The sequence below is a fragment of the Vulpes vulpes genome, chromosome 16 (genome assembly GCF_048418805.1).
Source record: "Vulpes vulpes isolate BD-2025 chromosome 16, VulVul3, whole genome shotgun sequence".
Lineage (NCBI taxonomy): Eukaryota > Metazoa > Chordata > Mammalia > Carnivora > Canidae > Vulpes > Vulpes vulpes.
The window spans coordinates 70029773-70053486 of NC_132795.1; the positions used below are offsets into that span (position 1 = coordinate 70029773).

The 23714-nt window shown below is 41.6% G+C and overlaps 1 protein-coding gene across 1 annotated transcript in view; it reads left to right on the plus strand.

Moving 5' to 3' along the window:
- Nucleotides 1-22901, plus strand: part of CREG2 (cellular repressor of E1A stimulated genes 2) — a 36364-nt gene extending 13463 nt beyond the window's left edge. The window contains exons 3-4 of the mRNA XM_072742503.1: nucleotides 15261-15374; nucleotides 17725-22901. Of these exons, the coding sequence (XP_072598604.1) occupies nucleotides 15261-15374; nucleotides 17725-17872 (262 nt within the window). The 3' untranslated portion in view covers nucleotides 17873-22901. The remainder of the gene's footprint in view (nucleotides 1-15260; nucleotides 15375-17724) is intronic.
- Nucleotides 22902-23714: the final 813 nt, after the last annotated feature.

The following is a 23714-nucleotide window of genomic DNA, read 5'->3' on the forward strand; positions in this document are numbered from 1 at the left end:
CACTGGCCGCCCTCCTTGCAGGGATGGAGAGCACGTCTGCCCCTTACCCCCAGCCTCCCACCACACTGCTGGGCCTCCCTTCCTCCCTTCTCAACTCCGTGTCTCTGCTCTTCTTCTCTTCTCTGAGTCTCAGCACCCTCCCCGAACAAAACCAAACTCTTCTGTGTCTCCTGCCTGCACAGGAGTCCAAGATGCAATAACATCAAGGGAAGACATCATTTGCAGAACTGCACACGCTGACCTGTCTTTCCTCCCACGTGCCAGCCCTGCCCTGGGGAGGGGGCCTCACCTTGTCCTCCTCATCAAGACTCATTAATGCATTTTCCTAAACAAAAGAGCAGCCCTTCCTGAGATGTGTTTACTGCCCTCTGTTCCCACCACCGGGTCCTCTACTCCAGTCACACGGAGACACAGGAATTCCTGGCCAGCTGCAGTCAGCTCGTGTTTCTTTAGTGGTGAGTCCACCAGGAGCCAAGGAATGTGGTTAAGCTAGAGTCAGAGGTCAAGAAATAGCAGGTGGGTATCAGACTTGGGGCGCTGTGCAGATAATAACAGGGAACAAGAGGTGAATGGACAGACTTGGGGGAAGTTCTGAAGGAGAAGAGGCAGTTCCTTTCCTGCCAGTGCTGCACACACCCCAGTCTGGGGATAGACCAGCAAGGCCCTGGACTAATCCAGAAAGAAGAAGGCCACCAATGGACTCCAGAGTTTGCACCAGCAATGCCTTCTTCATTATCTTACCCTATAATCCATGTAATATGAAATATTTTTGTCTAATGGGCAGATGACATTTTAAGATAACTTATTCCTCCGTTTTTATTACTCAGAGAGATATATACATATGCAAATCGGAGCTTGCAATCAGCACGATCTATTTATTTTTACTTCGCTGATTCCAAAGTGATTCACTTCCAATCCAAAGCAAAAAAACTTAACGGTTTTACATGGTGTCAAGAACTGTGACAGGGCTAAGATTTTGCCCTATTTGCAAGCAAGTTGGCCACGTTCGTTCTAACCAACAGTGAGCCTGCCGTGGTTCACAGATGCTGGCACAGGACACAAAACTCGTGAGTCAGAGACAAAGGTTTGGGTTGCTCACCGTGAGGGCAGTGGCTAGCAGAGCAGTGTTTTGTGGCCAAGGTTCCCAGGGGCCCCAGTTCCCACAAGGATATGAAGAGGGCCAGGTGGCATCTATACACACAGTGGGTTGCACAACAGGAGAGCAACTCTCAGCCTCTCAGCCTCAGTCTTGTGTGACCGAGAGCAAGCCTGCCTGCCCCCGCCATCCTGGGAAAGACAGCATCTTCATCCTGCTGGACGTAAACAAGCCTGCCCTTTGCCCCAGAGGGAAGCACTGTACCCTCCAAGGCACTTTGCTCTATGAACATCTCTGGGAAAAGATGGTCCTGAACAAAGGAAGCTAGTCCTCTGCTCCTAAGAGGTCAGAAACACGAGATACTCTTGGAGAACTGCTTAGATAAGACTTATAGAGTCTTATCTTTAAAAAACATATCAAAGTGTGAATAGTTTTTAAACCTGGGCCCTCTTTGCTTGGCCTGATACTGTGTTAGTAGAAACGGATGCAGATGGGGACCTCCTTCCTCTGCACAGTTTCATCACGACTTTACTGCCTGTATCGAGAACAGTTTGCAGATCACTATTAATACCACCAGCATTAGGCGGGCATGCCTCAGCCACAGGATCCATTCTAAGAACAGGAAGAGCTCCAGGAACTGTAAACCCTTCTACCAGTGAGGAGCCTCTCAGATGCCAAGAAATAGAAAAAATAAGCTCAGAAGTGCTTAGAGAAATAAACTTATTAACTGACATATTTGGAAGTCCAGAGGAAGGCTTTTCTTAGGGGTCCTGCAGTGTCAGGCCAAATCAGCTTTTCCCATTTCTCCTCTCTGCCTTCCCTTCTGCTTCATTTTAAAGATGGCCCCACTTGTGATCCAGATGTGGTGCCAGCAATTTCAAAGCTGTTCCCTCTTTATGTCCAGGGAGAGTGAGCACCACTCCAGGTAGACTCCAGAGGAGAGTAAGGGGGCTGCCCTTCCAGAAGTCCCCAGCAAGGAGCACCTTGAGCTTTAGTGACCGGACTTCTTGTGCCAATCCCCGAATCCATCACTCTGGCCAGGGGACAGAATGTTCTGGCTGGTTTAGGCAATCCCAGCCCTCAGAATCAGGGTGGTGGAATAGAGTTCCCTGGAGCTGGGAACAAGGGACAAGTGGATGCCTAAACAGTGTCAGGAAGAGGGAGAGTCTGTCTCCAGCCCTTGTTCACCAAAGGAGGCTCTCATAAACTGGAAGGGTCCCCAGGGTACAGGGCATCCTCCTCGCTGGTACCCGGTGCATTTACTGACCATCTCAAGAGCAGCAGCTGCGAGGAACCTCAAGTATGTTGTAGTGGGAGTGGCGGGGGGGGGGGGGGGGGCAGGGAACTAAAGGTTCCCACCTCTTTCAGATGCTAGTTAGTTCCCTTTTACTGCTGTACCAAAGCAGCACAACCTACTGGCTTCAAATGACACAAATATATTGTTACAGTGACAGAGGTCAGGAGTCCCAAACAGGTCTTCATAGGCTGCAATCAGGGTGTAGACAGGACTGCGTGCCTTCCTGGAGGCTCTAGGGGAAAAACCATTTTCTTGCCTTTTCCTGCTTCTGGAAACTGCCTGTATTCCTTGGCTTGTGGCCCCTGCCACATTCAAAGCCAGCGATGGTGGGTTGTCTTTCTCACACTGTATCTCTCTCACACTCTCCTTTGTCTCCCCCTGTGACTTTTAATGACTCCTGTGACTTCCCTGGGCCCAGCCGGATAATCCAGGATAGTCTCCATATCCAATGCCAGCTGGTTGGCCAAACAACCTTGAAATTGCTGGTGCCACATCTGGATCACAAGTGGGGCCATCTTTAAAATGAAGCAGAAGGGAAGGCAGAGAGGAGAAATGGGAAAACCAGCTGGCATTGGATAATTTCCCTTTGCCATGTAAAGTAACACAGTCACGTATTCCAGAGATTAGGATGCAAACATCTTTGTTAGGGGGTGGGGTGACAATTATCCTGCCTGCCACAGGTGGGAAGGAACTTCTACAGAGTCTCGCTGGGTTGTCCACTGCATAAATGGCAAGTTTTGTATTTATCTATTTAAATACATAATCTCCTTTCTTTTCTATATAATCACCACCAGTGGATAAGCAAAACACTCCCTATATAAAAATGATGCCCCCTATATAAACCCTGTAATGACTTACTTATGAGTACTACTTTGTTGCTTTCATCAGAGAACAATGTTGTGAAGAAATTAGCCTTAATAGTGAACAAATAATTAGGTGCAACTGATTGACAGTCTTGTCTAGTATATGTAAATTTAGTTCTTGTTTACTGTTCTTGCTTCTTTTCTCCTCTTGGGTTTTTCACCAAGTTCAATGTAGATTAGTAGTTATTATGTGGATTGCTTCCCACCGTTGTTTCATCATAACCCCACAAGAAGAATTCACAATTCAGCAACTGCATTTTTGTGGTGTCCTAAACAGAGCAGACTATAACACTTTCAAACGGTACAGTGTTCTCACATGAAGCAATTGACCTGAAAGTGTGGGCATGTCCACTCTTTCCCGTGTTACAACTCAACAGGATGTGTCGTACAGAAAAGCTTCCAGGCAGGTGAAAACAAGTTCCTTAAATATAAGCAAAACATATGCTTTGCTTAACAAATGTACCTTTCTCAAGGTTTTAATGCAATTTAATGGGTGAGAATGAGTTTTAAAGAATCATGCCTCAAGGCTTCCATTTTATGACACATGCCATCTGGGAGAAATAGATCTATGGGAGTCTGCTTGGCCAGCTGTGTCAGGAACTCCCAAACGACCCCCACCCCCCCAACAGCTTGATGATTTGCTGAAATGCCTTGTGAGACTCAAGAGCTCTTGCTTTACTGCAGTAAAAGGATACAGATCAAGGTCATCAGAAGAAAAGCTGCACAAGTGAAGTCCAAGAGTAAGGAGGCCCAAGCTTCCAAGAGTCGCTTCCCGTGGAATTACATGGAGACACACTGAATTCTCCCAGCAATGAAGCATGACAGCATGTATAAAGTGTCGCCAACTAGAGAAGCTCACCTGAGCCTCAATATCCAGTGTTTTTATTGTAGTTCAGTCACATGGGCACTACGGTGTCCAAATGATTCATCTTAGCTACTCAGTCTCTGGGCCCCATAGAGGTCAAGTTGATCCTGTGTGGCCCAGGGCCTCACAGAAACACTCTCATGAAGAGAATATGTCATGGCCTCAGAAGTTATCTTCCAGGAACCAGCTGAGGGCCAGTCCTCCTGAAACAGGTCTTTCTTTGGAATGTGCAGGGCCTGAGCAACTGTGGTCTGCTGAGTTAGCTCCTTACCTACATCCCGTGGATATCGTGAGGATTAAACAAGTCAGATGCCTTAAAAGATACATAGTATTATGTAAAGGAGATGTGTAAAAGTCAAATAGTGATACCTGTTTCAAAAAGGAAAAAAAAAAGAAATATCATTTTCTCAAGCAGTAATCAAATTACAAAGTGAAGCAAATGGATTGGTAACTAGGTGGGTAGATTTGAATTGAAATGCACAGCCCAGCTGGAAACTGCCAAGGTTCTTAAAGTGGGGACAGCTTTAACCATGATGCCAGGGGATGTCATAATATTCAGATGGTAAAAATACACAAACTTCTGGGAGTCAGCTAGAGTATGTCTTTCCACATCTCTGTGGACTCCTTAGACACCGAGGTTCCCAATACAGGCACAGGATCTGCCACACACATAATCGGTCTCCATTTTCAGCTTTAAAAAAATACCTCCAAGATTTTGTAGGTTAACTCCCACCAATATTATGTGTTATCTACTGTCATACTAATTTAATACCTTCCATCCCATGATATCCTACCTCCGCAACAAATGTGGCCTGAGAGCCAGAGGAGGAGGCTTTTGGTGCTCACCATTTCAGAGTCCCCGTACAGTCCCCACCAACTTTGTATTAGCAAAATACCACAGACTGGGAGGCCGAAACAACAGAAATTTATTTTTTCACAGGCCGGGATGCTGGAAGCCCAAGATGAAGGTGTCAGCAGGGTTGGCTTCTCTCGAGGCCTCTCTCCTGGGTTTGAAGATGGCCCCCTTCTTGCTTGGTCCTCCCTTGGGCTTCGTCCTCTGCGTGTCCCTCCCTGCTCTCTTCTTATAAGATCAGCAGTGCCATCAGATGAGGACACCGCCCTTGTGACCTCATTAACCTTAACTGATTAATTACCCTCAATTACTTCTCTAAAAACCCTGTTTTCACAGCCCCACTGGGAGGTGGTGGTTCACTATTTGAATTTGAGAGGCAAACAGCTCACTTCATAGCAGTCTTCTTGATATTTTATGATCAATACCACCACCAATCAAGGCTATAAGATTCCAGAACTTTCCAGCCACTCCACCCTTTCAGCTCCCAAGACAACTGAGCAGAATGGTAACAGCATGACTCCTGGAGGGCTTGCTACAGGCCAGGCACTATTCTAATTATGTTATATGAATTTATGCATTTCATCCTCATGTAGGAGTCCCAGGGGACCTGATGAACAGTCCCATGATCTAAACCAGGGGTTGGAAAGTGTTTTCTGTAGGGGGAGGATGGCAAATTTTTTAGATGTGGGGCCATATGGTTTCTGTCACAACTACTCAACTCTGCTGTTGTAGCATGAAAGCAGCCACAGACAAATGAGTGAGACCATACTCCAATACAACTTTTTTCAAGTAGACTGAAATCCAAATTTCATATAGATTTCATGTGTCATAAAATATTATTCTTCTCTTGATTTTTCTCCATCCTCTAAAAATGTAAAATCCATTCTTATCTGTCACACCAAACACAAACAAGTGAGAGGCCATCGTTTGCCTGGTCTAAACCAATTGAGAACTAAAAGAGTAAAGCAGAGGGAACAGCAAAATCTCACTTTTAACATTGGTCAAGCCAACATGGAGAATGTGGGCAAGGAGACTCCCAAATTTGACAGATTCACACAGTCTACAGCACTTCCACCCTAGGACCTCTCTGAGCTGTGGCAGGTCTTTCCAGTTTATGGCAAGAGACTGGGGAGAACAGAATGGATTCTTCCTGCAAGAAGATGCCCAGTATCTTCTTTCAGACTCAATGATTAACTGAAGTTTTAGTATTGGAGAGAGTCAGGAGTGTTATCCTGGGGAGTCCACCTCATCATAGCACCAGGAAGTCTCCATCTTCCCACACTGGTACCTCACAATGCTGCTAGGAGGCAGGAACTCTTTGTGTCTGTTTCTTACAGGTGAGGAAACTGAGGCATAAAGAGGTTGAATCACAGGATTCAAGTCTAAGGGGCTGATTAGGAGCCCATCCTCTTTTTTTTTTTTTTTTTAAGATTTTATTTAAAGGAATCTCTACACACAACGTGGGACTCGAACCCACAACCCTGAGATAGAGAGGGAGAGAGAGGAAGTCACATACAACACCGACTGAGCCAGCTAGGTGCACCCGGAGTCTATGCTCTTAACCACCTCACTATATGCCTTTCACGTCCTTCTGCATTTACTGTCTATCAGAATGCTCAGTGATACTGACTGTACAAGACAGACGAGGGAAGAGTACTCCACCTCCCTTTTTCCTAACTGTAACTGGCCTCAAGCAAAAGGGAAATGCAAGCTCTCTCCCGCTGCCTTCTCTCCTTTGATGTTGGAGAACAATCCATCATAAAGATTTTCTCATTTAGCCTTAGATAATGAAATGCAGCGCCAGAATAATCTCTTGGGGTTATAGACTGATGGAGAAGGGAAATGATCCGGTCTACCCCAAAGAAGAGCTTCCCTGTCTTGAACCCACTCACGTTAACTTACTGTAGTTTCACGTTTCGATGAGAACACTTCCTTATGATGCTCATCATGCTCTTACATACCTTTGAACTCTGTGAAGAAGGCAGGCAAGAAATTAATGTCCTCACTTTACCAAAGAGGAAAGTGAGGCTCTGTCCTTGGGGCTTCAGCTCACAAGGTCCGTGGTCGCACCAAGAGCAGACACCGTGCACTTCCCATGACTCAGCTTCTCTGCACAGCCCCGCAATACAGGGTGAAGTCATTCAACATCAGAGCTGCAGCGTCCCAGCCCCTTTTGGATACTCAGTAGACAGGAATGGTAGAAAAATGTTTGAGAATTCTGCAAGTACATAGGCCTCACAGCATGCACTTCTCAAAATAAAATGTTCACGATTTAACTTTGAAGTGGAAAAAATAAGATAAAAGCTCTATATGAGGCAACTCCAAGTGATGAAAATTCCAAGTTTATTTTAAAACACACATTTTTATTTTCCAGCATATGTTTTTATAGTCTCCAAATCTTCTACATGAAAATTATGTTTTTATCTTAAAAAAGAAAAATTTGTATTGTTTAAAGTTTTTTTTTTTTTTTAAGATTTTGTTTATGTATTCCTGAGAGACACACAAACACAGGGAGAAACAGGCTCCATGCAGAGAGCCCAACACGGGACTCGATCCGCGGTCTCCAGGATCACACCCTAGGCTTGAAAGCAGCGCTAAACTGCTGAGCCACACAGGCTGCCCTGTTTAAAGTTTTAAAATACAACTGCCCTGGGTGGCTCAGCGGTTTAGCACCTGCCTTTGGCCCAGGGCCTGATCCTGGAGTCCAGGGATCGAGTCCCACGTCAGGTTTCCTGCATAGAGCCTGCTTCTCCCTCTGTCTGTGTCTCTGCCTCTCTCTCTCTGTGTGTGTCTCTCATGAATAAATAAATAAAATCTTAAAAAATAAAATAAAATACAACTGCAGACTTCATCAATCTAAAAAACAGTAGGAAGAAAAACAGTCTTTTAAATGCATATTCATAAGAAACAAAAAGAAATCCCCAGGGGTTAAAAATGAAGATGAAAAAAAAAAAAAAAACCCAGAACCAGAACTTTTCTAATGGGGTATACTAGTCTGGGAAAAATAAAGGCTTAGGTATTAATGCAACAAGAAAGAAGAAACAATAGCTTGGGCTGGGTGAGGTGAAGAGTTAGAAATAAGGTCCCTATATAAAATCAGACCTCCAAAGAGCTACACTTTCAATTAAAGATTGGGAGATCTTATTAATTTTAGATATCCCTATCTTATTTTTTAAAGATTTTTTAAAAATTATTTATTCATGAGAGACACAGAGAGAGAGAGACAGAGAGAGAGACAGAGACACAGGCAGAGGGAGAAGCAAGCTCCATGCAGGGAGCCTGATATGGGACTCCATCCCGGGTCTCCAGGATCAGGCCCCAGCCTGAAGGTGGTGCTAAAACGCTGAGCCACCCAGGCTGCCCTAGATATCCTTATCTTATAAATCAGTTAAGTGTATCTTGGGTATCTATTCTACTATTTATGTTTCTACTGACTCTTGCTTATTCCTGTGAATTATGGACTGAGCTCATCTTTAACAAAGCTTTGTCTGAGAATCCTTTGAGGATTTCCCCAAGGTTACTGAACAGCCCAAGAGAAACACATATACACACACACACAAACACAGAGATACTAAATAGTTAGGGAATCCCTCAGCAAAACCATCAAAGCTGATCACCTTAGAGTAAAGTCCACTAGTCAGAAAGCCATACCTATGCAGTCAGAATTTTCAGTTGGCTGTGAGGTACCACAGTATAAACAGTCAAGGAAAACATTTTAGGAAAATCTCTACCATGCAAAATGAACAGATAAAAAGAACTAGGGAAAATTAAAACAATACAAAAAGAAGGAAACATTTTTTCAGGACAGAAGATAATATATAGCAGAAGAATGAGCTTTAAGGACCAAAAAAAAAAAAAAAAAAAAAGCTCTTAAAGATTAAAAATATGATAACAGAAATTAAAAAAAAAAAACTCAACTGAAATATAGAAGGTAGATTTGAGGTAATCTTCCAAAAAGTGGAATAAAAGGAAATAGATGAAACATATGAGAAGAACAACAAGAAAATTAAAGGACTAATCCAAAAGGTCCAGCAGTTAAAATAAAAGAATTCCAGGAAAGATGAGAAAATAGAAGAAAAAATTATCAGATATAATTGAAGAAAAATTCTTCAGAACCAAAAGACATGAGTCTCCAGATTTAAAACTATTCACCAGGTACCCAGAATGATGGACTTACTTCAGCATTTAGTATAGCATTAAATATACCATTTACTACCCGACCAAACTATCAATCAAGAATGAGAGTAAACTAGGGGCACATGGCTGGCTCAGTCAGTGGAGCATGCTACTCTTGATCTTGGGGTGGTAGGTTTGAGCCCCATATTAGGTGTAGAGTTTACTTAAAAAAATAAATCAGAATAAACTAATCACACTCTCAAATAAACAAAACCTCAATTTTACTTCCAATGTAGTTCTTCTCAGAAAATGTACATATTTTGGGCAGAATCATTATACCAAAATGAGAAGAAAAAAAAAGGAAAGAAATGATCCTACACAGGACCAGGGAAATTTCTCATTGATAAAGCGAGTTCTCCTGATTATGGTCATGCAACAAGCATGAAAGTACCTGTACTGTACAGGTGGGAGCCAGCAGATGATTCCCAAGAAGAAAAAAAATGAACTCAGTGGAATACGGCTTTTTTCTTAATTGAGATAGAGTTCACGTACCATAAAATTCACCTTTAAAGTGTGATGTTCACTGACTTTTAGTAAATTCACAAGGTTGTGCATCTATCACCACTACCTAGTTTCAAAATATTTTCATTTCCCTCAAAATAAACCCCATGTGTATTTGCTTTCTCTTCCCATTTCCTCTTCTTCCAGCCCTTACAGCCACTAATCTCCTTTCTGTCTCTATGAATTTGCATATTCTGCACATATATATGCATATATATATGAGTTATGTATCTATATTACACATACACACCTTGAAGTATCTTCAGAGTTTACCCATACGATCAGTACTTCATTCTTTTTTTTTTTTTTTGAAGTGAGAGAGGGCACCGATTTTATAAAGATTTTTTTTTTTAAGTAATGTCTGCACTCAATGTGAGGATTGAACTTAAAACCCCAAGATCAAGAGTTGCATGCTCTACCAACTAAGCCAGTCAGGCACCCTAGTACTTCATTTCTTTTTAAAGCTGAATAATATTCCACTGAATGACTTATCCCACATTCTGTCTATTTGATGCCATTTGGTTTATTTCTACTTTTGGGCTATTATAAATAATGCTGCTATCAACATCGATTACAAGTTTTTGTATGAACTTATGTTTTCAGTTCTTTTTTTTTAAGATTTATTTATTCATGAGAGACACAGAGAGAGAGGCAGAGACATAGGCAGAGGGAGAAGCAGGCTGCCCACAGGGAGCCCTATGTGGGACCGGATCCTGGATCCTGGGATCATGCCCGGAGCTGAAGGTAGATGCTCAACCACTGAGCCACCCAGGCATCTCATGTTTTCAGTTCTTTTGAGTACAATAGAATATATCTGATATTGATTGTGCTAAAAGGAAGTTTGGGAATGAATAAATGGTAACTTTGTAGAATGCTAACATAAAATTAAAAAGGAAAGAAAGAAAAAGGGGAAGTTATTACTAATTCCAAATGAAAACAAAAGGTTGAATAAAAAGTTTATTCATAGTGGCTTATGTAAACTCTGTGTTCACTGTAAACACAATATTTATATGAATAAAAATTAAAATTATGATATAACTACTTTAGGAGGAAGTGAAGTGAGTGCGTGCGTGCGTGTGTGTAAGGATGGAGATCCAGACATTGGCCCTTAAAGTATTTCACACACTTTTTAGTAATTGATAGAGCAAGCAAACAACAACAACAAAAATAGCAAAGATAGAAAAGATTTGAAGACATTTAAGAAGCTTGCCATAATGGTCATTTGTAGAACCTTCACTGAACAGTTAGAGAAAGCCCATTCTATTCAGGCGCAAAGCAGTTGACCACAAGGCTTCAAGGCTGATTTCAACAAATACCAAACAAAAGATACCATATGGATAACTTTCTGACCAAAATGTAATTAAGTTGGAAATCAGTAACAAACAATGGGACTGGAAAAAGAATTATCAGCTGAAAATTACGATTTGAACAGACCCACTGTATTCATTCCCTGTGCTATGTAACAAACTAACACAAACATGGAGGCTTGGAATAGCACACATTGGTTATCTCACAGTTTCTGTGGGTCAGGGTTCTGGGCATGGCTTAACTGAGTCCTCTGCTCAGAGTCTCCTGAAGCTGCAAGCAAGATGTCAGTGGGGCTGCATCCTTCCTTTTCTGGAGCTCTGGTCCTCTTTCTAGCTCCCATGAGCGTTGTTCCTGGTGGAACAGTTCACTTCCTTGTGGTTGTAGGACTGGGGCCTCAGCTCCCGGAGGCCACCACTGTTCCCTCCACTGCCAGGACAGGTCACCTCACAGCACCTGACCTCTTCCAGACCAGCAGGAAGGGTAAGACAGTCTGTCTCTTCCACAGTCCCTAAGTCTTTCTCACTGCCTGTGACATCTTATAAGCATGGGATTAACATCCCGTCACCTTTGCCATATTCTCTTGGTTAAAAGCGAGAGCCGGCTCCCACGTTCAGGGAGAAGGATTATAAAGGGTGGAGCAGTAGGGGGTGGAGATGACGAAGACCATCCCAGAATTCTGCCTACCACGCTCACTGAGAGAATAAGAAATCATGATGGAAATCAACAGACTTCACCCATAGCTGACTTATGAAATCTTTTATTAAAGAAGAATTGACATTTTAATAAGTCATATTCATCTACCTTTGTGGTTTGTGCATTTTGTGTCTTGCTTAAGGAATTCTTTCCAACCCTGAAGTCATAAAGATTTTGTCCTAAAAGTATTAGGGCTTTGCTTTATACATTTAAATCATTAATTTCATTAATTCAATGTAGAATTTACTTGTATGGGGTGTGATATAGGGATTTATTTTTAGATTTCTTTTCCCATACAGATAGCCATTTTTTTTCAGCACCATTTATTGAATAATTAGAACCTTGCCTGCTAATTTCTAATTCAGTCTTTGGTGTATGTCAAGGATTGTGTAAGCATAGATCTATTTCTGGGTCTTCCAGTCTGTTCCCTTGCTCTATCCTTACACCAATACCCACTGCCTTATTAATATGGTTCTTCTACATCAGGGTTTGCTATCTGGTAGAGGAAGCCCTCCCACCATGTTGCTCTTCTTTATCATGGTTTTGACTATTCTCAGACTTTTGTTATTCCATATGAAACTTAGATTCAGCTTGCTTAGTTCTACTTTAAAAATACCAGAAGGGCAGCCTCAGTGGTGCAGCGGTTTAGTGCTGCCTGCAGCCCAGGGTGTGATCCTAGGGACCTGGGATTGAGTCCCACGTCAGGATTCCTGCATGGAGCCTGCTTCTCCCTCTGCCTGTGTCTCTGCCTCTCTCTCGCTCTCTCTGAATGAATAAATAAATAAATCTTTAAAAAAATAAAATAAAAATGTTTTAAAAAATAAAAAATAAAAATACCAGAATTTGGGGCGCCTGGTTGGCGCAGTCACTAGAACATGTGACTCTTGATCTTGGGGCTGTGAGTTTGAGCTCCATGTCGGGTGTAGAGATTACTTAGACATAAAATCTTTAAAAAATACCAGAATTTGAATTGAAATTATGTCATCTATAAAGATTAATTTTGAGGGACACCTGGGTGGCTCAGTCAGTTAAGCATCTGCCTTCAGCTCAGGTCATGACCTCAGGGTCCTGGGATCCAGCCCCACATGGGCCTCCTTCCTCAGTGGGGAGTCTGCTTCTCCTTTTCCTCCCTTTTTTGTTCTCTTTCTCTCTCACTCAAATAAATAAATGAAATCTTTTTAGAAAAAGATTAATTCTGGGAAAATTGACAGCTCCATTAAATTGGGCTTCCCCATTCATGTGTATGGGATAACTCTTCCTTTGCTTAGGCCATTTATGTATTTCAATAAAGTCACAGTTTTTTCCACCAAGGTATTACACAATATTTGTTACATTTATTTCTAGGTATTTTATAGTTTTTTTTTAACCATCTTGTATACTTTTTAGTATTTAAAAATGATTTTTTGCTTATAAGTAGCAATGCAATTGTTTCATAATCTTATTCCTAAACTCAACAATCTTGCTGAGCTTTCTTCTCAATACTGATGTTCCTAGTGTGGATTTTCTTGCATTTTCCTTTGTATACAGTCATGTTATTTGCAAATAACTACATGTTTGTTTATTATTTCCCAATCTTTATACAAATTTCTACTTGTACTATAGAAGCCACAATATCTAGTAATATGGACACGCTTGTCATGTTCTATGAAATATAACACATGTGTAGGATTTTGATAAATAGCCTTTGCCCTAGTTTGGTGGGAGATTTTAAAAAAACATAAATGGAAACAAAAGCAAAATAGGTAATTTGGACTTGATGAAAAAATTTTAAATTTTTTTTTTTTATTATTATTTATTTATGATAGTCACAGAGAGAGAGAGAGAGAGGCAGAGACACAGGCGGAGGGAGAAGCAGGCTCCATGCACCGGGAGCCCGATGCGGGATTCGATCCTGGGTCTCCAGGATCGCGCCCTGGGCCAAAGGCAGGCGCCAAACCGCTGCGCCACCCAGGGATCCCGATGAAAAAATTTTAAATTATTTTTACATACATCAAGTCGAAATTAAAATGGGGAAGGATTTGAGCAACATTTCTCCAAAGATAGATACATGGCCAATGAGCACATGAAAAGGTGCAATATCATTAGCCATCAGGGAAATGCAAATAAAACCCACAGTGAGGTACCACTTCACACTCACTAAGCTGGCTAGAATGAAAAAGACTAAAACAGTGTTGTCAAAGATGTGGAGGAACTGGCCTCACACACTGCTGGTGGGGATGTAATATAGTACAGCTGCTTTGGAAAACAATTCAGCTATTCTTCCAAAAGTTAAACGTAGAATTGCCATAGGATCCAGCGATTCCCTTACTAACAGTTCCACCACTGAAAAAACATGTCCACACAAAAACATCATTTGTAAGGGCCAAGGGCAGCATTATTTGTAAGGACCAGAAAGTGGGAACAACCCACATGCCCATCAGCTGATGAATGGATAAGCACAAGGTGGTCTCTCCATACAATCAAATAACATTCAGCAGTAAAAAAAAAAAAAAAAAAAAAAGAAGTTCTGATTCAGGCTACAACATGGATAAACTTTGAAGTCACTATGCTAAGTGAGAGAAGATAGTCGCCAAAGACCATATGTGGTATGACTCCATCCGGATCGACCCAACAGGCACATCTATAGAGGTGGACTGTAGATCAGAGGTTGCTCAGGATGGGGTGGATGAAGTGAAGGGTCAGGAATGAGGAATGTGCCCCCAACAAGCACAGAGGTTTTTGTGAGGGGTGATGAAAATGTTTTAAAATTAGATTAGGATTTTGGTTGCACTACTCTGAATATCCTAAAAACTCTCAACTGTGCACTTCAAAAGGGTGAATTTTATGTAAATATATATATATCAGTAAAGCTATAAAAAATTAAATGAGATAAACAACAAATATGTTTCCCATATTACTATGTGTCATGCAATATTTTATCAGGCAATCCTAATGAGAATTTTTAACTAAGAGAATTATATTACATCATATCATACCATATATCATATTACAGAAGTAGAGTGGTGTCCCGAATACAGAATACACCCTTACTGCCAGGTGACTCTTTCAGTGAAAGCAGGTCTTAGAAGAAGTCTGCCACCGTGGAAGCACTTCTAGCAAGCAGTCACAGATATAGTCACAATAACGTTCTCATTATTTCCAATGTCCCTTACGCTGAGGGAGGAGCCTCCACGTTCTGATAGTGACGTCTGAAGACCCTTGTCTCAGTCACCCTGGATCCAGGCAGGTGCACTGCACTACTTCAGGAGCACCTTTCATACAGTCTTTAAGTGAGTGGCACCCCCTAGAGTTGTGCAGAGCAGCAACATGATTCAGGACAGCAGCTCCCGAGTACAGTCTTGCAGAGGTCAAGCTGGCACGTACCCCCTTGACTAAGGTCCTTTGGGAGTTCTCTGCTGCCCCGGGGGTGCAGGCCAATGTGTAACTTACCCACGCACACCTCCCACATGGCCTGTGCCAAAGTATTTTTAAAGTGATTATGGACAGTGTAAAAACCTGAATGATACAACCAGCTGTGTGGCTGCTATTTTTAATTTTTAATAAAATCCTCAGTATTTCAGGTCAATGTTCTATCATTTTAATATGTGAAAAATGTTCTCTGAATGCAGAAAAAATATCGTCGACCCGGAAGACCCCCGATGTGCCCGGTTGACGCTCACCGGCCAGATGATTGCAGTGCCTCCAGAAGAAGTAGAATTTGCCAAGCAGGCCATGTTTTCAAGGTTTGTATATGCTTTCAAGTTGATTTGCCCCCAAATAAACCTCAATAAAAAGCAGAGGTGAGGAGTGTGCCATTTGTTGCCTTTGAAGCAAATGACAGTAATGGTCTGAGTGGCCCTCGGATGGCAGCACTGCCAACCTCACGCTGGCTGTCTTGGCTGCTCCAGGTGGCAGCAGAGGCCACACAGCATCCCGATTGAGGCACTCTTCCTTGCGCCCTTGCAACCATCCACAACCCCCTGCCTTGAAATGGAAATACCTGGGCTTTGTAGAGAAGTCAACCCAACAAACATTGTCAAAGGGCCACGCTAAGCAAAGCACAGTGCAGAGGTGAAAGAGCGCCTCTCCAGTGTGGTCCTGTGATGCCTCCGTCTGACTCATGAAGATGCTGGCGGCGGCAGGCTTTCTGCCCCCACCCACCCACCCAACCCACCCACTGACTGACTCAGATTCTCTGGAGAGAAGATTCAATCTAAATTTTAAAAGCACATTCCAGGAAATTAGCATGAATGCTGAAGTTTAAGAATCACTGCTGTAGGGGTTCCCAGAGAGCAGGAGGTTAGAGGTGGTGAGAGGTCAAGGGCTTATGAAAACGTGAGGAGGGTGTGTGCATGGAGGGGTGGTCGCTCGGGTGTGGAGTCTGTCTCCATGGGTCAGGGGGGTGGCCTTGGTCAGAGCCGGGCCCGGGAGTGGCAGGTACCCTCCCAGAGTTGCAGGTTATGAAAACAGGCAGATTAATACTTTGTCTAAGTTAGAGTAATATGAAAGCAAGTGGAGAAGCGGTGTGGGTGGCACTTCAGGAGGTGAAGCATACAGGAGAAGCATCAAATAAGTAGTAGGAGAGGGGAACCCTGGCTTCTCAATGCAGTGGAAAAGATTTTCACATCCACAGAGAAAATCGGAATGAACTCCTGAATCATATCGTGATCAGATACATAACACGAACGCAGGGTTTTCTGAACATAGACTGAGAAAAGAACAGAGAGGGTGTGTGTGCCCGCATGCGTGATATACTTTCAAGTCCAGCTGTCCTCTTTACTTCTAAACACTCCTCTTTTGTGTTATGATAGGCAGTGAGAAGAGGCCAAAATCTCAGGGAGACCATTGGGTTCGTTAAATTCATTTCCTGCCGTCTGCATCACACAGGCATGGTGTTGCCAAATTTTTCACCACTATGTTACATGGGTCCCTTTATCTCCCACTTCGACGAATTTCATCTTTAGCTTCTTTTAAGCCCCCATTGTGAGTCTCCTCAAGTTCCTGCCACCTGCCCCTGGCTGCCTGCACGCAAGGCCGGTGCCCCCTGGATTAGGATTTGCTACACCTGCCCCCCACCTGCCAGTGCCAAAGTGTGTTCCAGTTCCAAGTACAAAAGGTGTTGGCTTAAAATAACGACAATCCTTTTATTATCTTGGCTGCGCAAACATTTGGAGTGTTGGCCCATCACATCAGCAATTTAATTTCAAGTGGTTTAGGGGGGAAAACCCAGTTCATTGTAATGTACTTTCAACTTCTCTGTGCGTTTACAGTTATTTCAAAACAAATTATCTCTTATAAGAGGCCATGAGCCTGTTACTGCATCTACATTGTCACAGACATCCTTCCCAGCCTGCCTTTGGTCTTTGAATTTTGTTTCTGACATTATTTGATATGAATATAATTTTTTACTTTTATGAAATTTTAAAGAAGTGAGCCAAGCCCCTGCCCTTACGAATCATGCGTGTGTGTAGAGTTACGCGTGAGGGAGAAAGCAAGTCAGTGAAGGTGGAGTGCAACGTTCCCTGTCCATTCTGGCTAACTCTCTACTTGGTTCAACAGTTCTAAGCCTCTGGCAGGAATGGAGATCTTCCCATGAACAGATTCGTTTCATGGGCTCACAATTCTTTTGATGCATCAAGCCTGTCTTTGTGTTTCCTGGTAACAGTAACCAGCATTCACTGAGCACTTGGTCTGTGCAGGTGCTTCACATGTGCAGAGTTGTTTGCTCTCCGCACAACCCCATGATCTGAGCACTGACCATCATCCCACATGATGGGTAAGGAGAGCAGGGTTTGAGAGGCCAAATGGCCCATGAAGCATCATAGCTCATCAGCAGTCAGCCTGGGATTGGAACCAAGGAGCCTGGGACAAGACTGGTTTGCCCCTCGGTGGAGGTGCAGTTTCCTGCCTTCCTGGGGTGTCCCAGCCCCCATCCCTGGTTCCCTGGCTTCTGCCTCTGGCTCCACCCAAATGAGGCCTGGGTTCTGGAGGCCTGCCTCACCTGGCCGATGCTAGTAGTCTGGACCGCTGCCCAGGGAGGGCGCACCCGCTGATGAGAGTGGCTCTCTCGTGACCTCTCCTTTATTTCTACAGACACCCCGTTATGAGGAAGTGGCCTCGTCAGTATGAGTGGTTCTTTATGAAGATGAGGATAGAACATATCTGGCTTCAGAAATGGTATGGAGGAGTATCCGACATTTCGAGGGACGAATACTTCAGAGCAGTCCCAAGAAAGGCCTGATGCAGTAAGAAGAAAGTCCTTGGGGTTTGCAGGAAATGAAAACCTTTGAAGTCACGCTGCCAGACGGCGACTGATCTGCTGTCTGTCTGGTTGCAGGCTTCACAGCCGCCCTGTCATCATCATGGCAGAACGAGGGAGGGTGACCAGGGAACCCTGTGCCAGGCTGGAGATTAGAGTACTCGTTTGCAAACCCCCAGTTCCCACAGGCACTCACATATTTAGCCTCTGTATCGTAGTCAACCCAGTCTCGCTGACTCGGGAATCATCTTTGGTTGTCAAAGTGACCTGTTGAGACAGTTGCTGTTCCATTCCTTAGGACAAAAAAAAAAAAAAAAATTATGTGCAATGTGATTGCATTGTATTGTGAGTGTATTTTCATTGCTTGCTGTGCCCAAAGCAGTCTGGATTTGAAGCTCACCGCAACCACAAAGGAACTAGATATGCCTCACATGGCTACAGTCTTGTGTTTGGGGTGAGCACGCAGGGCTGCTTGTCTATGGAGCACTCATCATGCTACTTACTGGACTGCAGATGCATTATGAAGTCACATTTGCTAGAATGTATTAGGCACTTAGGAAGCCTTTGTCCCACTATAACATGACAAACTGCATGAGAACACAGAGTCCTGCATGCAGCCCCATTCTGGGTGAGCAGGCCTTGGTAATTCATTCTTGAGGCAGGACAGCTTCAGCACCAAACCCCCCAGATCCCAACTGCTAATGCTTCTGACAGATGGTTCCCTTTCCTTAGGCATGAGGAGTGGCATCCAAAATAAGAAGCATCTCATTCTGTGGTGTGTAGAGAGGAGAAGAGCATGGAGGAAGTAGAGAAGGAAGCAAGGACAATATATAAGAGGAGGAATCCAGGAACTCAGTAATTGAAGGCACACTCCCTGCCCAGCCTTGGACCAGGCCTTTGGCAGGATCATCTCATGTAAGCCTTACAACCAGTGAGAGTCATATCATCATTGCCACTTACAGACGAGAAAACTGAGGCTCAGACAGGCTAAGTCAGCGTCCCATGGTCTGACTCCAGAAGCCACTGCTTCTGGTGAAGTGGCACTTAGATGATTTCCAATCTTAAGAACAAGACAAGAGTGTTATCGAAATGCAGGGGTGGTCATTGAATCAGCAAAATTGGTAAAGTGAGGATTAACCTGTCTGTGGCTGATTTGCCACGGTTAACTACCAAAATAACAAAAACAAAAACAAAAGTCTCTGAAGTTTTACTGTTACTACAGATTAAAATTTTCTACAAATTATATGCAGGAGCTCCTGGTTTTGCAAGAAACTACATTGTACCTGAGCACACATCTAAGGCCTATAGAGGGCCTATGTGTATACATCCAAGACCTCTTACATTGACCTCTATAAAGATCTAGTAGTACCCAGTTTTCTGTCTTTTTATAATGGCTATGAACCCTCTTTGGTGGGTTAGGTATGTTGTATAACATAAAAACACAACACTATAGGAAATATACACTTTTTAAATAAGTAAAATGTTATTGATGGTTATACTTTTATTTAAAAAATTAAGACATGAATAGAGTTTGAAATGTCAAAATATATTTTAAGTGCCTATTACTAAAAGCATAGAAAGATGCATGGAATTCTTTGTCAAAAGCCAATTATTGAAAGGGTTCCTAACAATAGCAATTTCTAATATATAAGAATAAGGTAACTTTGATGGTACTTTGTATTTCCAAGTTAAAAAATTATGGCTACCTTCAATTTAGAGGTAAGAGGGGAAAACTGGAAGGATAAACCACATACTCCATAAGTCAACCTCATACCTTAATTCTTTGAGCATCACTACCTCCTAGTTCTGTCTTACGAATAACGTTCCTATGCTAAGTTTGCTTTTATAATGAGGTTCCACTTAGCTCATTAATGGCCTCTCTGCTAGCTTCAAGAGGCTTTGCAGTTGTGGGTGCCATTAAAAACCACTGCTGAATGTTATCAGTTATTTATCCAAATTATAGGGAATGAAGTCTAAACAGGTTGGATGATAAGAGTGTTGAAGATACATCTGTTTGAGAATGATGGGCCCCATTCAGGACAGTATGTTTCTGCAAATCTCTGGAAATTTACATTGATGAAAATGTTAAAGGCTGTCCTGGAAGTTCCACACATGGCAATAAACAAGAAAAAAAATTAAATGCATATGATTGGAAAGAAATATCTCTGTTTACAAATGACAGGATTGTCTACATAGCAAATTCCAAAGAACCTACTAAAACAAAACAAAACAAAACTCCCAGAACTAGTGGATTCAACAAGGTTTCAGGATACAAGATCAGCACACAAAATTTAATCACATTTCTAAACACTAACAATGTACAAAGTGGAGACCAAAATTAAAAGCACAATGCCATTTATAATAACTCCAAAGAAAATAAATAGGTATAAATTTATCAAAACATGTACAAGATCTATATGTCAAAAATTAAAAGGTGTTAATGAAAGAAATCAAAGACCTAAATAAATAAAGAGATATACCATGTTCATGGATTGGAAGACACAAAATAGCAAGGATGTCGGTTCTCTCCAGATTTAGCTATCGGTTTAATGCAATTTCTGTCAAAGTCCCAGCAAAGTTTGTAGACATATTCAAGTTTATTCCAGGAATTCCAAGACATAGGCCTTGGAATAGCTAAAACAGTCTTGTAAAAGAAAAATAAGTAGGAGAAATCACTCTATTCAATATAAAAATTTATATGTAACTACAGTAATCAAGACAGTATGGCTTTTATTGCTGGAGGCACAGATACATAGATCAACAGAACAGAGTAGAAAATCTAGAAATAGACCCACACAAATATATTCGTCTGGGTTTTATATAAAGATACAAAAGTAATTCAATGGAGGGAGGATAGTCTTTTCAGCAAATATGTTAAAGCAATAGGATATCCACAGGCAAATAGAAACCTCAGCCTAATGTAAAAATTAACTCAAAATGGATCATACTTCTAAACATAAAATCTTAAACTATAAAACTTTTAAAAAAATAGAAAATTGCAGGGCCTAGGGCTAAGGAAAGAGTACTTTGATTTGACACCTAAAAGCACAATCCATAAAGGAAAGTTTGATAAATGACTTCATCAAATTTTCAAACTTCTGCTCTGAAAAAGACCATGTTAGAAGAATGAAAAGACAGGCTACAGACTGAGAGAAAATATTTGCAAGTGTATATCTGACAAATGACTAATACCTAGAAATATATAGAGAACTCACAAAACTCAATAATTTTTTTTAAAAAATCCAATTCAAAAATGGAGAACATATACAAACATTTCACTGAAGAGGATATACACATGGCAAATAAGACCATGAAAAGATACTCAACATCATTGATCATTAGGGAATTGCAAATTAAAACCACAATGAGATACTACTATGCACCTATCAAAATTCCTAACATATAGTAACAACACCAAGTATTAGCAAGGATACAAAGAAACTGGATCAGTCATACATAGCTGGTGGGAACGTAAAATGGAACAGCCACTCTGCAAAACCATTTGGCAGTTTCCTATAAAACTAAACATGCAGCTGCCATACCACTTAGCAATTGCACTGTTGGGCATTTATCCCAGAGAGATGAAAACTTATGTTCACACACAAAAAATGTCCATGAATGTTCATAGCAGCTTTATTCATAATATTCAAAAACTGTAAACAACCAGATGTCCTTTAATGGGTGGCTGGTTAAACATGTGATACATCCATGCCCTGGAATACTACTCAGCAATAAAAATAATCTCTCATACAAGCAACAACTTGGATGAATCGCCAGAGAATTATGCTGAGTGAAAAGTCAATCCCACAGGGTTACATACTGTACAATTCATTTATACAACATTTTTTTATACAACATTTTGAAATGTAAAGTTCTAGAAATGGAGAACAGATGAGAGGTTGCTAAGGAGGAGTTTGGAGGAGAGAGGTGAGTAACCATGAGGGATCCTTACAATGGAAACATTCTGTGTCTTGACTGTATCAATGTCAAAATCCTGGTTGTGGTATGGAATAGTTTTGCATGATAGTACCCTTGGGGGAAACTGGATAAAAGGCAAACAAGATCTCTTTGTATTATTTTCTACAACTCTATGTGAATCTACAATTTCTGCAGTTATCTTAGAATTTGCAATTATTTCAGAGTAAAAAGTTTAATACAAACAAAATATAAGGCTTAGCGGACTTACTAAGGCATTTATGCTATCTCATTGGTCCTTAATGAAATGAAGAACTCAACTATGTGCCAAAATCTAGCAGAACAGACATTAGTTTTCTTTAGTTAACCATTAATGTATGCATTTGTGAAAGAGAAGGTTTGTTTTCTAAATGTATTCAATTTAATATTGAATCCAAATTAATAAGAATTCAACAGATTCAAATAAGATTTTATGTGGGACACATAGAAAGGGAGGCTGTCTTCAAATTTCTGACATAAGCATGTTGAGTAAGCTGTAGGTACTGTAGGAATCCGAGTCTGTATATACTGATTCTCCCCTGATTATAGGAAAGAACTATACTCCTAGTAACATTCCTGGAATATTCCTAAATGTTCTGGGAAAGAAGTCTTTTGTTTCTGTGAACAGCTATATCCTGACCCCTATGGTTTTATTTATAGTGACTGTACATATCCATGATGTTGACATAGGATAATTCTGATGTTACTTGTTTCAATGTACCTTGTATATATTGACTCATTATGAGAGTTATTTTTTAGTTGAAATGTATTTCTGCAATTTTTCCAGAAAGTCTGTATTTCATTTTTAATGATTTATCCATCAAATATGGTCCTGAAAATAAAGCTTCTCTAGAATAATTTACTGATGCACATTTGATTGCTGTAACAGCAAGTCAGTTATTAGAAAATTTGAATTATAATGAAGGTTTGTCTATGCTATATAATGCATGTGGAGTGTGAAATCTATTTTCAACACTAGATATGTCTATTTAACCAAAGACTATTTCATTTTTGATATGATTCTTGTGCTCAATTAAATAAAATTATGATATTTATACATAGGCATTTCATGTAATATTGCAAATTGACATTATTAGAGTTCTAAGAAAATAGATGCTATTATAATAAATCAGCAGTTTAATTTCCACTAGAAAGAGAAAAAATTAGCAGGGCAGCTGTGTTGATAGGATTTTTTTAAGGCTCTGAGCACGATGCACTTAATTTGCAGATTTGGAAATGCTGATGTAGCCACACCTTGGTGTTTCCATTCTTGGAAATACTTGCCATTTTTAGCATACTTGTTATTCCTAGAGTTCAGTGCTATGAAAAGGCTCCCTTTCACTGCTGGGAAAACATGCCCAAGGAGTCCCACATTGAGTGTGGCAAAAACTGACACAGGCCCACAGGAGTGAGGAATCCTGCAGCTTCCACAGACCACTGACCAATATTCTGGCTTCTCAGAGATGTTCCTGTCCAGCATGTAGTAACCAGTTGGCCAAATTACCCAGGACTGAAGGCTCTCGAGGACACAGGGCTTTCCATGGTAGAGTCAAGAAGGTCCAAACAAACCCAGATGTATTGGTCACCTACCTGCACTCGACCTCAGGCCCTGGTGTCCTGAGCAGATCATCTCCAGAAGTGACCCGTCTCTGAAACTGGGCCATCAGACACCTCCTTCAGTCTCTCTCACTCTCCCTCTGCCTCTGTCCTGCTGCCAGAGCACTGAGGTTCTTCATGCCCACTGTCTGAGTTCACTTGCTCAAGAAGTGACCCCTGACAGGATAGGACTACATGCAGAGCAAGGCCCTGCATTCAGGAAGCTTCTGTTTTGTAAACAATTAGTAAATGATCAGGTTTTCAAGCCAGGTAA